Source organism: Vespula vulgaris, chromosome 7 (genome assembly GCF_905475345.1).
Source record: "Vespula vulgaris chromosome 7, iyVesVulg1.1, whole genome shotgun sequence".
NCBI classification, from domain to species: Eukaryota; Metazoa; Arthropoda; class Insecta; order Hymenoptera; family Vespidae; genus Vespula; species Vespula vulgaris.
Genome location: NC_066592.1, coordinates 2392501 through 2406806, shown reverse-complemented (window position 1 = coordinate 2406806; position 14306 = coordinate 2392501). Strand labels below are relative to the sequence as shown.

Genomic DNA, 14306 nt, shown 5'->3' with positions numbered 1-14306 from the left:
TTCGCTATGAGATCGAGGAGAAGAGAATATAGGTTAACTGCACCATCGTGCTTAGGATGGTTATAGGGAGTTTTCATATCCATCCCCTCTCCTTCACCATCGGACCTCTACATCCCGTTTTCTTTCATCTTTTCTTTTTACTTCTTTCTTTCCGTTTTTTTCCTTTTTTAGTTTCTTTTATTTCTGTACTTCATTTTTATCTCTCTCTCTCTCTCTCTCTCTTTTTCTTCTATTTCCACACACACACACACACATATATAACAAAATATATGTATATTAATATATAAAATATTTTAATAAATCTCTATGGTCCCCATAAAATTCTACCAAAAGAGAGAGATAGATAGAAATTGAGTTCAAACCATTATTAAAGCTTTACGACGATGAACGCATTCGTTTCTACGTTAGTTATTTTTTTTTTCTTTTTTTTCCTTTTACCCTCCTCCTCCTCGTCCTCCTCGTCCTCGTCCTCCTCCCCCCTCGTCACCTCTCGTCCACCATCTACTCATCGTAAATTGTCGGTCCGTTGCAATAAAATATATGTGAAACTATTACGAGGTAGCTCGAGGAATGTCGGTTCGCATTCTGACCCAGATTTTTCCAAAGAGACGTATGCTCGATCGTGTCCCCGTTAAATTATTATAGGTATTATACAATCGATCCTCTCGATCTTTATTTTAATTCAATTCAATTCGATTCAATTCGATTCGATTCAAATCGATTTAATTTAATTTAATTTAATTTAATTTAATCGAATTTAATTGAATATTCCATTTCATATAATTTCCTACAATTTGACTTTTTCTTTATTTGTTTTTCCATTTTCTTCTGCATTTTTCTTTTTTTTTTTTTTTTTATTATTATCGTCATTATTATCACAAGTTTTTACCGTCTTATATCGAATTTTCGATCTCTCGATCCAATTTTTCCTCGTTTTCTTTTTAATCTTCTTTTTTTTTTTCTTCTTTCTTCTTTTCTTCGTCGGATTATATGTATCGATCGAAATATATATAGCGTGGTCGTTTTCCAAAGAGTATAACGGAATTTTTTTTTTGGATATTTCTTCTCTCGATCTTTGTCTTGATTTTTTCGTTCTTCTTTTTTGTTTTTTCTTTAAAAAAAGAAAAAAAAGAAAAAATTTGTCGAGAAGAGAGTTTTTGACGTATAATCAAAAAAGGAAATATGAGAGAGCACACGTGATGGACAGTACGTCGGTATATCGCGAACTGGGGTGTCACGTTAAAAAATATTTATTTACTTTCTTCCTCGTTTTCTTTTTTTGTCCCTTGTCTTTTTTTCTCTTTCTTTTTTCTTGTTTTTCTTTTTTTTTTTTTGTTTTTTTGCGGAGACAAATATTAGACGTATATCTACATGTATGTATGTATGTATGTATGTATGTATGTATGTATGTATGTATGTATGTATGTATGTATGCATGCATGCATGTATGTGCTGTGAGTGTCGAAAACGAAATAAAAGAGAAAACAAGAAAAAAGAGTATTTTAAAAATAATAACTGGTGTAAATTGTCTCGCGAGAGAGACAGAGACAGAGACAGACAGACAGAGAGTGAATGATCTTGCAAACAAAATTAAACTATACATAAATTCCTATCGTATCGCGAGTATAATCGAAAAATAAACGTAAAAACAATAAATAGATAAATGAAACCGATGTAAATCGATGACATAACATACTTTCTTAATTTTAATGAACAATTTCGAACGGATCACAATGAGTCATTAATTTTTCCGGCGTTTACATTGAACGTCGTAGGGAAATAAATTTACAAGAAGAAAAGAAAAGAATAGAAAAAAAAAAAAAAACAAAGAAGAGAAATTAACAAATTTTTAAAACAATAACAGATAACATTTTTAACGAGCGTAACACGAAAACTCGTTTCAAAACGTGGTAATATATAATTCCGTTTTGCTATTAAATCGAATTTCATTTATAAAAAGAAAAAAGAAGGAAAGAAATGTTTTAAACGATACGTTTTAATGAACCACGACGTCCTGCCAAAGAAAGAAAAAAAAAAAAAGAAAAACCAAGAAAAAAGAAAAAAGAAGAAAAATATACGTTTCAAAGATAAGAACATATGGTATAATTCGTTTTAAAAAGATTATATTGAAATAATTTTATCGAAAAAAAAAAAAAAGAAAAAGAAACACAGAAAAGAAAAGAAAAGAAGCAAACAAAAGATAAATGAATTTTTTTGTAGAAACATATTATCTAATGACGAGATATATTCGTTTGAAAGATCAAAGTAATAATGTTTCGAGGGTGAGAATTATAGTATAACAGTGTATCGTCCCTTGTATTCGTATATTCGTTCTCTCATTTTATCATAACTACACGACACCGAAATGTTATCATCGTTATTTCTGGGGTAAATGTGTGCTAACCCGTCGACACTTCGTAAATTACACAGAAGAAGGACTTTCTTAGCGATTATTTATAGACCTGAAATTACTCTTCTCACTGTCCGTCTTTCTTTCTCTCTTTCTCCCTTTCTATTTCATTTAGCTCCATTTTACTAGCTCCGTCTAGTTGATAGTACGAATTTTAACTTGCTAATTTTTTCGCGATATATCTATGTGTAATATTTATTTCTAAAAATATGTCAATCCTTTTTGTATATATCGATGTACAGAAAGAGGAGAAAATAATTTCGTTATTTTCATTATCTTCTAATCGGGGGGTTTTTTTTTTTTTAAGTTTTATATATATATATATATATATGTAATTTTTAGAAATAATTCTAATTTTTTGTATGGTCCTTTATCATAATTTATTATTAAATGTTAATTATATATTTGTATATATAACTAACGTATAATTCTTTTTGCATTATATTACATACGAGTACAATATTATATTATGTAGAATAATATAAATAAAATAAAATAAAATAAAATAAAATAAAATAACACACACACACACACACACACACACACACGCACGCACACAAACATAATATAAGTAATATTAAATTTCTCTCTCTCTCTCTCTTTTTCTTTCTTTCTGTCTCCATCATTCGTAATAACAGTACATATATATTATAAAAATTCCCAATTCATTTCGAAATAAAATTAAGCATTAAATTTAATACATTTTTATAAATAACTAAAATCATTGTTATTGTTAATATTTTTTTCTCTCTCTCTTTTCTTTTTCTTTCTTTTTTTTTTTTTAACGACTACTGAGCAATAATCTTTTTTTTTTCTTCTCGTTAAAAGGGTCGATAATCGACACGCACGACTCGTCGTAATTTCCGGCTTAGGGTTTAATACTCGTTCGTCGAAATTATGATAAGTCAATTGATAAACAATATGTTAATTATTACTAATCGTCGGCTTTTCTCGATTAACGAAAACTCGTTGTCGTATGCAATTTGCAGTAACGTGTGTGGAACTATGCGGATACGACAATAATGATCAAGAAGAAACTAAAATGGACTCGAAGAGGAATGAAAAAAAAACTGGAATGAGAGCCAACAAATTATTCGTATTATTTTCTCTTATTTATTTTATCCTTCTTCTTTTAGTTGTTTATTACGTATATTTATAATATCAATAAAAACAAAAAAAGAAAAAAGAAAAAAGCATTGCATATCTGATTATTGTTTTATTATATCCGCGATAACATTTTTTATTTTATTTTAATATATATGTATATATAATATTAGTAGAGTTAGGTGAAATTGACTGATTACAATTTCTTCTCTTTTCTTTTTTCTTTTTTTTTCTTTTTTTTTTCTTCTTATCAAACAAACATTGTAAAATCAAATAACTCGTAACAAATCGACTCGAAACTTTGTACGCCTGTCATTTAATATCTGTGACATTAAAAAACAAAAATGATAATAATAACGATAATAACAACAATGATATAATAATATTAATAATAATAATAATAATAATAATAATATACACATACATATTTCTATTTTTTTTTTTATTTCTTTTTTATTTTTTAATTTCTCAAGAAAAAAATCCTGTCGACGTAACTCGTTTGCAAGAAGTTGAATTGTTGTCCTCGTTTAATAATTCATTTCTTAATTAAAAATTTTTTGTGTTGTATCGGAGCAGTATACAACAGAATAAAAAAAAGAAAAAAAAGAAAGAGAAAGATATATATCTGTGTGTTCGAGCTCCTCTAACGTTTTTTCTTTTCTTTTTTTTTTTTTTTCATTTTTCTTTTTATCATCATCATCATCTTACGTCGTAACGTCGAAAGAACGATTGCCGCTGTAAAATTTTTTTTTTTATGATCGCACTAATATCATCGTCATCGTCAACCATCATACTTTCCTCTCTTTTCCTCTACCAAGGGGTATTACTTAAAACATCGTATGAAAAAGCACCAATGTTTATCTTCCTTTCCGTACTCGCGTAAACGTCACGTGGATCGATTTACGTGGCCAACCGAGTGCATTTTTATGCTGCATTTCCTTCTACCAGGTTTTCGAGAAAAAAGGAGAGAGAACGAGAATAGGAAGAGGGAGAGAAAAGGAACGCACACATATAAATATTTCGAATAAAAATTAACCGATATAAATATAAGGTATTATATCATAAATATAAATATGAATATATTTATATAAATAAACAAAAATTATAATAAAAAGTAATATGATATTATATATTTATTGTAGTATAGATGTATACATTTTTTTTGTTTTTTTTTTGTTTTTTTTTTTTTTTGTTATTTATATACCGTATAGGAGTTGTTTTACGATGAGGGTGCTTGATAATAATTAAAAAAGAATAAATTAATAAATAAATATGGAACGTTTCATTCTAGATTTATCTTGTATTTGTATTTTATCTGGTATAATATTAATTTTATTCATTAACGTTAATTTTTAGTTTAATATGTTACAATTATAATCGTATGGTTTATTGTAATAATTGTAATTTGTTAGAATTAATTCAAATATTATTTCCGCACGCGCGCATATATCAAATGTAAATATGAAAAATATAATATTATAATAATATCGTACGTCGATATTTATCAGGTTTTGTTCGAAAAGTTCTTGGTTATTTTTTTCTTCTTCTTTTTTTCTTTTTCATATACAAATACAAATTTCGTAAATCCCATATTTAAAACGAAAACGTATTTCGAAGGTTTATTTGAAATTAATTTCAATACTTTTATCGCCGGAAATTAATGTGTTATTTATAAGAAGAAAGAAAGAAAAGAAAAAAAAAAAAGTTACGAGCACGAGATTGCGTCCGATATTTTAAAAATAGAGAAAGAAAGAAAGAAAGAAAGAAAGAAAGAAAAGCAGAGAAAAATTAAAAAAATATATATATATAAAAAGAAAATAAGCTGAAAAAAGGAAAACATGGAAAATGCATATACATATCTCATTTCTTGAAGTTTTCTAGAAAGGAAAAATAAATTTCCAACTCGAGAATCTTTCTTCGCGACGACGTAGCGCCTATGTTATAACTGTATGATATTTCGTATACTCTTTCCACGACACGATAATTCAAAAAGACGATGACGTACAGAATTCCGTGAAAATTTTCGTTTAATTTCTTCGACGATCTCGTTAACGTTAGAAAATATACACGAAATATTCCAAGTCAAGCACTACTTATTACTAGTTTATATTTTAAATATTAATAATAGTAAAATATTAGTGCAGTAATAATAGTATATATATATATATATATATATATATATATCGTATAATATGTACATATATATATATATATATATATATATATATATATGTATGTATGTATGTGTACATCTATGAACTAGTATACGGTATAATTTCGTGTATTTCGTTAATTTGATGAAACTCTCATTAATTGTGAATTTTCGAATTTTCGTGTGAGAGAAATAGAGATAGAGATAGATAGATAGCTAGAGAGAGAGAGAGAAGAGAAACAAAGAGGGGAAAAAAGAAGAAAAAAAAAATAATAATCCCGTGTAAGTATAAATGCGCGTTCCGCAACGTGACTTCCCGTAGCAAAGTGAAACCCCCATTGTCAGCTTTTAGTTCTCACCCCGATTGACCTAGATAGATTGTTTTCAGCGTGAGTAATGAACTTCAAAACCTCCGACCCTGTCTACTTCGACATCTTTTGTATGAATCTTTTCAAGATGAATCTCTCTCTCTCTCTCTTTCTCTCTCTCATTTTTTTGTCTCTGTCTGTCTCTGTCTCTGTTGATCTTTGTTCTCTTGTTCTTTTTTTATGGAAATTTAATTCAAAGGCTAAGTAACTTTAGCATATTATTCGTATAGATATTCTGAAATAAAAACAAGATTTTATATATTCTTATATAATTATATATGTGTACTTATATATACAAATCTTGGTATTATTGTTGTTATTATTATTATTATTATTAGTTTTAGTATTGTTATTGTTAATATTTTTATATTATAATTCTTTTAAAATGTATAGTATATATATATAGGTGTTATAATTATAAAAAAAATCGTAATATTATAATAATATCATATATCATATCCATTAGAGCTATTAGAAAAGTTCGTGAATTTTTTTTTTTTTTATGTGGACCTTTGTCCGTCTCTCTCTTTCTCGATTCCTCTTTCTCTCTTTCTCTTGATTGATACCATAGCAAAGAAGAAGAAAAAGAAGTGTAAGAGTAAGAAAAGTACAGAAAAGAAACGGACGATTCGAGAGGAAGCTGCAGAGCGAGCATCTTTCGTTTCTAACGTAATAAGTGATTCGCAGGTGAAAAACCGAAACGCGTTAGCTTTTTTGCTAGCTAGCTAGCTAGCTAGCTAGCTTAGTGCAGGTTCTGGCTGATATCGCTAGTTTTCCAACGTTAAACGATTTTTCTCTGTTAATATATATATAAAAGAAAGAACAATGAAGAAAAGAAAGAAAAAGAAAAAAAAAGGGACAAAAAAAGTTTCAAGATAGTCGTAGGAGAAAGAAAAGAGAAAAAAGAAAGAAAGAAAAAAGACAAAAAGAAAATCGAAGTCGACAAATCGAGAAAGCGTAAAATAAAGTGGAGACGTCGATGAAAGTAATATAAAGAGAAAAAAGAAAAGAAAAGAAAAAGAAAACGAATAAGAAAAGAAAAAATATATTAAAAATATATTCGAGAAGAAGATATATTAAAATAACTGTATATTATAAATATATAGATGCTCGTAGATATATACTTGAAAAAAGAAGAGGAGAAAAGAAAAAAAGAAAAAGAAAATCAATGACTCTTTTAATCTCACATATACGTACGTTCATTATATATGCATTTATACGTACATACATACACATAATACGTACACATAATGTATACATATATACATATCCGACGACATAGCGTTATGAAAGGCCGAGTTCATTATTATCATTGCTTGTAATCGTTGGCACGTGTCTCGGACATCAAGAGTGCCGAGAGTTTCCTCGGGAGAAACATTTCTAATAAGTTAGATAGATAAAGATATATAGATATATAGATATATAGATATATAGATAGGTAGATAGCGACGGACAAACAGAGACAGAGAGAAAGAGAGAGAAGTAGATATGGAGATAGGGCTTACAATTACGAATACGAAGGAATTAGCCAATAAGAATCCTCCTTGTGAGCTTTGGAACGGATTGCTAGGACGTTTCAAGCGAATTAGAGATTGGCATTCAATTAGGATGGCTCCAAGTACAGCTGATTAGATGCTCGCTTTCTCTCTCTCTCTCTCTCTCTCTCTCTCTCTCTCTTGTACCTTCGTCATTTCATGAAACGAGAGAAACATAGGTTACATGTATATGCACTTATGCATACATATATACACATATATGTAAGTACACATATACGTACACATGCATCTACTTAAAACATTATATACATAAATACATACATACATACATATATATGTATATGTATGTATGTATATATAAATAGATATGTTTACACTTGCATACATACGTTCATACACACGTACGTATTTGTACATATTTGTATTATATATATATGTATATATATATATAAGATACTCTCAACCAACTGCTATTTCCCCTACATAAACCGCTTTGTCGACCACAAATCTTCTCTTTTCGTCACTTAACTAGATTCTAATCCCCACCGACAAATTCCCGACGTATTTTCTTTTAATTTTCTTTTTTGCCTTTTTTCTTATTTCTTTTTTTTCCTATCTTTCGTTCTTCTCCCTTCTTTCGTCTCGACTCATTGTATCCCATTTGTTCGATTCCCATTTCAAAAGGAGATACGTATTTACGATACTTGTTAGATAATCGTTCGAATATCGGTTAATTAACATAAAATGATATAATGAAAAATCGTTTGCAAGGTAATGGTTTTAAATCGATAAATGCAATAACGACGAATGCAATATAAATTATTTTGTTACGATAATTAATCAATTAATTTGCAATTGAGCATTGATTAATCTTAAAGGGCATAGAGAAAGAGGAAGAAGAAGAAAAAAAAAAGAAAAGTTCAACAAAACGTGTTTAAACAAATGTAATAAATTTTTTTTCTATGAAAATACAGTAAAAGATCTTTCATGAAAATTTTATATTCATCAAATCAACAAATTATCAACGTTTCGATGAAGCATCGTCGAACGATATCAATTATGAATCATTTATAACGAGCGTTAAAAAAAAAATTTGATTTCCTCTTGAAGAAGATTGCGACGTAGAAAAAAGAAAAGAAGAAAAAAAAATGAAACGAGATACAAAACAACTTGAAGAATTAAAATCATTTTAAGAGAAACGATTTTCAAAATTCTAATAAACAAACGGATTAGATCATTAGTGGATATAACTAAGGAGAAACAGATTTGTTAGTAACTTATAATTGCAAAGGCAATAGATTGATTGATTGATCGATCGATCGATCGATCCTGAGATATTATTACGCGAACGAGAACAGTGTATCGAATTTCTAATCAACGTGTTCACCTTTGAAAACTTAAACTTTTGCGAATGACCTCTCTCTCTCTCTCTATCTCTCTCTATCTCTATTTATGTATCTATCTATCTATCTATCTATCTATCTATCTATCTATCTATCTATCTCTGTCTTTGTCTCTCTCTCTCTCTCTCTCTCTCTCTCTCTCTCTCTCTCTCTCTCTCTCTGTCTCTCGCTTTGGAAAGCGTAGTTGCCCTCTGAAACATTTACAAACAAGTTTATCAACACTCGTGGACTACCGAAGCTCGTATAGCCGATACATCAAGTCCATTAATAGCCGCTCAATTAATTACGTCCTTCGAATATACCTTTCATCAGAAAATTTCTTCAAAGGAAATATCTAATTTCCATTCCAATTTCTATTTCATTGAAGATTTTTCTCTTTCACGTTGTTTATATTTAATAATTATTGATCATTTTAATAATGTCAATATTTTAATCATTTATCATTAAATTCATAGAATAATGATTTTATTTGACTATTATATATATATATATATATATATATATATATATATATATCTATATTTAAATTTAATATATATTATTTTAAATGTTAACATTTTGATAATATTAGTTGATAATATTAGTTATTTGTTTGTATTGTTAAATAAGTTAATTAGTAGTGTGTGTGTTGCAATATTTAATAATTATATAAATATAATATTTATTTAAAACAATACTTTGCAACGAACAATTAAAAATATTTCTCATTAAAATAATTAAAATTACCGACGAAAGTCCAATATCTACGTATAATTAAACACAACTCATCATAACAAATTTAAACTCGTAGTAAATTTTTTATCGCGTATTAATAAACGTGATTTATCTACGTACGTATGTAAGTGTGTGTATGTCCGTCCATGTCGTTGTGTATCGTCGTTAGAGTTAATTTATTTAAATTAATCGAAGAAAGAGAGATTTCTTATCGTCTTAAACGTTAAGAGAGAGTAATCGGTTTTGAGTTCGCGTGCTCTATCTCTTTTACATCGTAACCAAGTAAAGTTGGGGCGCATATTCTTTGATTAAGGACGGGTTAAAGAAAAAAAGAAAAAAAAAAGAAAGAAAGAAAAGAAAAAAGAAAGGGAATGAAAAGACCTTGATATTTATAGGGCGGCTAATTTGTTTCTACAAGGAAAAAAAAAAAGAAAAAGAAAAGGAAAAGAAAAGAAGCCTTGGTGCTTATTCGAAAAAAGAATTTCCTTCTATCTTTCTTTCTTTTATTATGCGTAAAAATATTTATGGGGTGTCCAATTTGTTCCTAACGATAAAGAAGAAAAGAAATCTGTTACCTAAAAAAAAAAAAGAGAGAAGAAAAAATGAAGAAGAAAAGAAGAAAAAAGAAAAACACAATTTCTTGTTTTCTTCTTTTCTTCTTTCAAGTACGCTCAGAGAGATATATTCGTGTGGGGTGGCTAATTTGTTTGTACCAAAAAAAGAAAAAGAAAAAAAAGAAAACGAGAAGAAAAAAGCGTTGATTTAGAAAAAAAATTTTTTTTTCTTCGTCCTCCTTTCTTTCCAAAAATATTTATGGGGTGTTTTAATTTGTTTCTACCGAAACGAGGAGAGAAGGGAAAAAAGGAAAAAGAAAGAAAGGAAATAGAAGAAAATGCTTGTAATTTAAAGAGAGAGAGAGAGAGAGAGAGAGAGAGGGGGGGGGGGGGGAAGAAAAAATTGTTCTCGTTTTCTTTTCTTCTTTCATTACGCTTAGAGAGATATTTATAGGATTTGGTAATTTGTTTCTACCAAAAGAAAAAGAAAAAAGAAAGAAACGGAGAAAAAATGTTCCTGTTCTTTTTTGTTTCAGTATGCGGAGACATTCATGGACAATTCTACGACTTGATGAAGTTATTCGAGGTGGGTGGACCACCCTCCTCGACAAAATATCTCTTCCTTGGTGACTACGTAGACAGGGGTTATTTCAGTATCGAGGTGAATTTCTCTTTTTTTTCGAACATATTTCTATTAATTTTATATATAAATCTAAAATTATTACATATTAATTTTTTATATATATATAATAATTTTAATATATATATATATAAATATAATATTTTATGATAATTAATATATATATATATAAATATTAAATATATGTATAAATAATTTTAATATATATTATATCTAATCCCTCTAACATCTCATTTTTCTTCTACCATTTACTTCTCAATTGTTACACAAATTTTTATTTCATTTATTTCTTTTATTTTTTCATTTTTCTTTTCTTTTATTTTATTTTTTTGTGTGTATGACGCGTGTAGATAGATCGATTATTTCATAATGAATTTATTTTTTTGAAAAATGTTTCTAAATATCCATACACGTATTTTATTATCCGTTCGTTTTTTTTTTTCTTTCCTTTTCTCTTTTATTAACTCTTCTCTTTTAGATAATATTGCACCATTGTGAAAAAGAAATTATATACGTCCGTCGTTTGAATCGAAATAGAATTGTTTCTTAAAAATTTCCCTGCTCCTTTTCTAATTTTTAATTGCCCTTTCAAAAGTAGAAGAAAAGAAAAGAAAAGATATCAAATCAAATCAAATCAAATCAATTTAAATCAAATTAAATTAACTCAAATGAAATTAAATAGACGATAATATCGTCGATAATACGACAGGATCGATTAAGTCCTTAAAACACTGATCGACTAATGTGTCCTTTCGAATGAAGAGAAGGAAAAAGAAAAAGAAAAGTATTAATAATCTTCGTCTTAAGAATTTTTCTTCTTTTCTTCTCCTTTCTTTCCGATTGTTTCTTCGAATAAAAAAAAAAAAAAAAGAAAAAAGGAGGAGAAAAGGGGAGAGAAAGAAAATTAAATCTGAGAGAGAGCCATCGATATCATACGACAGAATCGATTGAACACTCAACGCTAATGAGTAAACGTCGATAAACTAATCACTACCACTCTCTTTATACACACACGTACGCATACATACACACAAACATACATATATATAATACGTGGTAAGCTTCTATCTTTCAACGAGAATTTCTTCAAAGAAAATCTCTTGAAGAGAGTTTCTTTGTTGAAAAACTACAACAGTGACAGTTAGTTAGACGGCTTGAACCAGTGTTTTGTCAAAGGATCGATTAATAGTCTCTCTCTCTCTCTCTCTCTCTCTCTCTCTCTCTCTCTCTCTCTCTCTCTCACACACACACACACATATATACACAGAGAGAGAGAAAGAGAGAGAGAGAGAGAGCATCCCATATTGGCGCCAAACACTTTCAAAGCGTATTACTTTGCGACCTTAACGAGTTAACTTTTCTAACGAGCTTGAGATTTACGTTTAGATGTGTTATCTATCCTTGCAATTTTTTTCCTCTATTCCTTTGAAAGGATAAATCTTTTAGAAAATTCATTGTAGAAATAACGTTGGTTAAGTTCCATTAGTAGTTATAGTAGTAATACTATTAATAATAATAATAATAATAATACTGGTAGTAGTAGTGGTAATAGTAGTAGTACGTGTACCAATGCGACAACTTGCCCTACTTGCTGCTAGCTCGATTAATCTTCTAATGTTTTATCTCGAATGAATTTACGTGGCAATGAGAGAAAGAGAGAGAGAGAAAGAGAGAGAGAGAGAGAGAGAGAGAGAGAGAAATACTCTGGTATATTTTCTAATGAACCATATCGTATATATGTACACACGTATATACGTACGTACATACACTTATACGAAGATACAAATGTATATATTTATATGTATTTATATGTGTGTATATATGTATATATATATATGTATGTATATATATTTTCAAGCCGATATAATCGCACGTTTCATTAACCTGTGCAATGAATATGAATCCTTTGCTTTAATGTTAATATCTAACAGAACTTTAATCCATACGCTATTGTTCTTCACTTTTGAATCTTTGTGATCATAAAGCTTTGATATTCAATTTTCAACAATCGACATTCATTTCCTTTTTATCTCTATAATATCACTATAAAAGATATATATATATATATATATATATATATATATATATACATATTTATTATGTATATAATATTGATTAATTTTTATTTATTAATTTCTTTTCCTTAAGAAAAATAATTATTGTATATCAATTAAAAAATTATATAAAACATCGTTAGCTAATTATTTTTTCTTTTAACTATCTCCAATGACAATAATAGGTAATGCAAGTAATCATATATAAATACACACACACACACACACACACACACACACGCGTGAAAAATAATTATTTTATATTACTCAGAAAAGAAAGAAAAAGAAAAAAGAATTATCGACAGCGTTACCACAGACTTTATTAAAAGAAATGAAATAAAAGTAGTTGACTAATGTCTAAAGAATAAAATAAGATAAAGATAGACATAGAGATAGAGATAGAGATAGAGATAAAGAGAGAAAGAGAGAAAAAGAGCTTTGCAGGCTCCTTCTCGCGGGATACTTAATTATCGGCTTCTCTAATTAGCCTTCCACTCGACTAATTACCAATTATCCACCTCTTTTATGTACTACAGTAAGAGTAACCAGAGAAGAGAGTTCGTTCTTCTTATGGGAAAGCAATCCATCTCTCTCTCTCTCTCTCTCTCTCTCTCTCTCTCTCCTTCTCTCTCTCTCTCCTTCTGTCAATCTCTCTTTCAATCTCTTTTTCTCTCTTTCTCATTGTTTCGAAAGACTTTTTAATCCCACTTTTCTCATTTTCCTCTCATATCTTTATCGCGACCACCATCAACACCATGACAACCTCTTTGTATCCGATAATCATCTTTAAAAGCGTTTATCTTCTATTATATCAAAGTTAAGTACTTTTTTTTTTTTCAATTAAGAGTCTAAAAATATGGTACTAAAAAACGATTAATTGTTTTCTTTCGCCTTTTTTTTCTCTTTTTCCTTTCCCTTTCTTTTCTTTTCTTTTTTTCTTTTTTTCTATGGTGTTTTTTTTTCTTTCTTTCTCTTTTCATCCATCTGTTTCTCTCTCTCTCTCTCTCTCTCTCTCTCTTTTGTTTTTATTTTTTTACTCTTTTCATTCTTTGATCCGTTTGCAATTTTTTAATTTTTTTTATTCTTATTTGTATTTTTTAACGCATAATTGAGATAATAAAATTGAAATATTAAGTGAGAGAAAAGAAGAAAAGAAAGACAAACAGAGAAGAGAATAATAGTAACGAACGGGATGTGAAATAAAAAATTGTACGATTGAAATAGATTTAATTTGTAGTTTTGTTAATTGATAGAATAATATCTGAGATTCGAATTATTTGAAAATTATTCGTATGCTATAACGACGAACAGAATGGAAGAAAGAACAAGTCTTCTGTATATTTATTTATTCTTAAAAAAAAAAAAAAAGAAAAAGAAAATACAAACAAACAAAAAATTCATTATATATAAC

General features: G+C 28.4%; 1 protein-coding gene across 6 annotated transcripts in view; it reads left to right on the top strand.

Annotated features, from left to right (window-relative positions):
- LOC127065028 (serine/threonine-protein phosphatase 2B catalytic subunit 2-like) overlaps nt 1-14306 on the top strand; it is a 184089-nt gene that overhangs the window by 101880 nt on the left and 67903 nt on the right. For all 6 annotated transcript variants that reach the window (XM_050996838.1, XM_050996837.1, XM_050996840.1 and 3 more), the window contains exon 3: nt 10738-10862. In XM_050996838.1, the coding sequence (XP_050852795.1) occupies nt 10738-10862 (125 nt within the window). The remainder of the gene's footprint in view (nt 1-10737; nt 10863-14306) is intronic.